This window comes from Populus nigra, chromosome 17 (genome assembly GCF_951802175.1).
Source record: "Populus nigra chromosome 17, ddPopNigr1.1, whole genome shotgun sequence".
NCBI classification, from domain to species: domain Eukaryota; kingdom Viridiplantae; phylum Streptophyta; class Magnoliopsida; order Malpighiales; family Salicaceae; genus Populus; species Populus nigra.
The window spans coordinates 3,116,740-3,120,416 of record NC_084868.1 but is presented as its reverse complement, the minus strand read 5'-3'; the positions used below and the strand labels follow the sequence as shown (position 1 = coordinate 3,120,416).

At 40.8% G+C, this 3,677-nt stretch overlaps 1 protein-coding gene across 1 annotated transcript; it reads left to right on the top strand.

Annotated features, from left to right (window-relative positions):
- The first annotated feature begins 526 nt into the window (after positions 1–526).
- On the top strand, positions 527–2,977 carry LOC133677671 (protein OCTOPUS-like). Its single transcript, XM_062099794.1, has one exon. The coding sequence runs from the start codon at positions 707–709 to the stop codon at positions 2,786–2,788; it is 2,082 nt and encodes a 693-aa protein (XP_061955778.1). The 5' UTR covers positions 527–706; the 3' UTR covers positions 2,789–2,977.
- The last annotated feature ends 700 nt before the right edge of the window (positions 2,978–3,677 follow it).

The window sequence follows — 3,677 nt, the reverse complement described above, 5'->3', positions numbered from 1 at the left end:
CTCCAAAACGATAATGAACTAAAAGGATCAGCTTGTGTGCAAATCTTTTATTAATCCTAGACATAGACATGTGAAGGAATATTCTAAACTTGTTTAATCAAAGTTTACTTGAGATTGAGATTTAGATTTAGTGTGTATTTGATATTGTGATATTATAATATATAGTATTTTTAAGAGTATTTTTTGTTTGAAAACATATTAAAATATTTTTTTTATTTTAGTATTAACATATATTCAATTGTAAAAATATTTAAATACAGTCCCAAAGATAAAATCAGGTAGCATAACATAATGATATTCAATTGTAAAAAAGAAATGAAGAAAAAGAAGGGACATCTAGGCAGAGTGACTTTAAATTAAGGATTTAAGAGGCCCAAAATAGTCCTTTCACATGCGAGTGCCCCAAGAGAATTAAGCCTAAAAAAAAAAAAGACCGTCTAAGTGGGCCATTCTAAATTCTACGCGGAGATTTTCTTTTCTTTTTCTTTTTTCTTAGCTTTTCTTTAATTTTCCCGTTGGTTCCATCATTTTTACTCTCACTTTCTCTCCACTTTCTCTCTCTCTCATTGTCCGTTGGAACCAAACAGTTCTCTCTCAGAAAATCTGTCTCTCTCTTCTTCTTTTTTTCCCTTTGCTTTCGCTCACTCTTTCCTTCTTTCGTTCACTCTAATATGAGAAGAGGGTGCATTACACACCACTACCGGTTATGAATCCCACCACTGAACCACCTCAACCACCGCAACCCCACCGTCCTTCAACTTCTTGTGACCGTCATCCAGAAGAACATTTCACTGGTTTTTGCCCTTCATGCCTCTGCGAGCGTCTCGCCGTGCTCGATCCCAACACCTCATCCGCCGCTTCTTCTTCCTCTTCCCGCAAACCCACTGCCACCGCCGCCCTTAAAGCCATCTTCAAGCCTCCTCAACCGTCGAGCTCCAATAATAATAATAACAGCAGCAAGTCTTCTTTTTTTCCCGAGCTCCGCCGTACTAAATCCTTTTCTGCCTCTAAAAACGAAGGGTTTTCTGGGGTTTTTGAGCCTCAAAGAAAATCTTGTGACGTTCGAGTGAGAAATACTCTTTGGTCTCTCTTTAATCAAGACAGTGAGAGAAACCCATCTGTTAAAAAAGAGCCCTTTAAAGGAGGACCTGAAATTGAGGCTGTTGAGCCCAGAATTTCTTGTTCTAGTGTTCGAGGTCCGGTTTTTGAGTCTAAGGAAGAGGAAGAAATCGAAAACGAAACCGACACTGAAAATGAGAATGTGAATGCCAATGTCAATGCCAATATTGGTGGAGATGTCTTGGCTAATGGGGTCTTAGAAGAGTCTAATTTGACAGCGAGAAATTCGAATGCAAACCCAATTGATGAGATTATAGAGGAAGAGGAAGAGGAAGGGGAAGAGGAAGACGACTTCGAAGACGACGACGAAGGGATTGTTATAGAGCCAGAGCCAGTTCAAGAAGCAGTTTTGGAGGAGCTTAAGACCATGAAGGACCATATAGATCTTGATTCACAGTCTAAAAAGACTTCAGGGAGGGATTTTAAAGAGATTGCTGGTAGTTTCTGGTCTGCTGCTTCGGTTTTTAGCAAGAAATTGCAGAAATGGAGGCAAAAGCAGAAGCTTAAGAAGCAGAGAAATGACTGTCCTGGTTCGGCTACATTGCCTGTAGAGAAGCCAATTGGGAGGCAGTATAGGGAGACTCAGTCAGAAATTGCTGATTATGGGTTTGGTAGAAGGTCTTGTGACACGGATCCGAGGTTCTCTCTTGATGCTGGGAGGATTTCTTTTGATGATCCTAGGTATTCTTTCGATGAGCCTCGTGCTTCTTGGGATGGATATCTGATTGGAAGGACATTCCCAAGAATGCCTACAATGGTTTCTGTTGTTGAGGATGCTCCCGTCAATGTTGTTTTAAGGTCTGATACTCAAATCCCAGTTGAGGAACCACCACGAATATCTATGAATTCCATCAATGAAGATGAGGCTGTCCCTGGTGGGTCTGCTCAAACTAGGGATTATTATTCTGATTCTTCCTCGAGGAGGAGGAAGAGTCTTGACAGGTCTAATTCTATTAGGAAGACTGCTGCAGCTGTGGTAGCGGAGATTGATGAGTTGAAGGCTGTTTCCAATGCCAAGGTGACACCAGCTACTGCGGATTATATCCATGGACCTAAGTTGGTGGTTCCTGATAGGGATTTTAGGGATTCAAACTCGAATTCTTTGAGAGATGATTGTTCTGAGACTTTTGACATGGGGTTTAGAGACAATGCATCTTTGGTGGGGGGGAATGGTGAAAGGAAAGGGGCTAAGAAGCCGAGGAGATGGAGCAAGGCATGGAATATTTGGGGGTTTATACACCGGAGAAGTGTTAACAAAGAAGATGATGATGATAGGTATAGCAGAGCAAATGGGGTTGAGAGGTCTTTTTCAGAGTCTTGGCCAGAATTGAGAGGGGAACGTAATGGAGATGTTAGAGGGGGGTTTAACCCGAAGATTTTGAGGAGCAACAGCAGTGTTAGTTGGAGGAATTCTCATAATTTTGGGGGTGGTGGATCTTTTAGCAGTGCAAGGAAGAGCAGTGTTGAGACTAATGGTAATGGGAGAAAGAAAAGGGATGAGTTTGTGTTGGAGAGGAACAGGAGTGCAAGGTATTCACCTAACAACATGGAAAATGGACTCCTAAGGTTCTACTTGACGCCGCTGAGGAACAGTCGTCGAAATGGGTGGGGGAAGAGTAAGTCCAGTCAAGCACAATCCATTGCAAGGAGCGTGTTGCGATTATACTGAATTGGCAAGTCCATAAGGTGTTTCTTCGGTTTAATGTTGTTAATTTTGATGCATTTGTTGTGTAAGCACACATGCCTAATGTATTCTTCATCAGTTGGTTGGATAAAAACACCCCTAAATTTGTTGCCTTTACTGTGAGTTGCATTGCTTCTTCTCAATTTTTCTAATAACAAGAAATTTTTAGTGTTCTTTTCTCAGTGTTTCCAGTCATAACTCTTGTTAATTGCTGAACTGGTTTTCTCGGCCCTCATTTTGTTTATGCTAGTTTGTCTTTTTACCAAAACTGGCTAGGACATGGAGAATATGTGTGCCTATTCGTGCGGATGTGCGTGCCCTTGAATTTGATTGGGTTTTCCTTTTTCATCCTTGTCCGACATAGCAAAGATTTTGCTGATGGACTGTGCGAAGGCTGCAAGGCTGTTTCAGACATCTTCAAATTTTTGGCATATTACATATTCTTGGGGACAAAAATCTCATTGATGTGGGCTCATGCACCCTTGCTTTTTTCATTGGTTCCAAATCAACCAACCATGTGCTGCCAATTCATTCAATATTGACAGATCAGGCAACTTTTTGTAATTTGAGTAATGTTTCTCTGAGTTCATTGTTTTGATCCTGGAGCTTCAATGGGTCTCTGTGCTGGTAATACATTTGCATAAATGGATATAAGATGATGCCAACATTTATTTCAACCTTTGTTCTTTTCCTAAATTTCCTCATGTTTTAAGTCCATTCATTTTGTGCTAAAACTCATATCCAGCTCACCTAACATGATCATCTTTTAAATCCTGTATATATGGAATTTATCCAGCATGGAAGGGCAGCAAATACCACAAGCTCCACCATGAGCAAAGAACTCCGTGATAAGAACACTGTAATGACTTCAGAA

What these genes read in the sequence shown, in the direction of transcription:
- LOC133677671 (XM_062099794.1), top strand. Translation starts at nt 707, where the DNA reads ATGAATCCCACCACTGAACCACCTCAACCACCGCAACCCCACCGTCCT.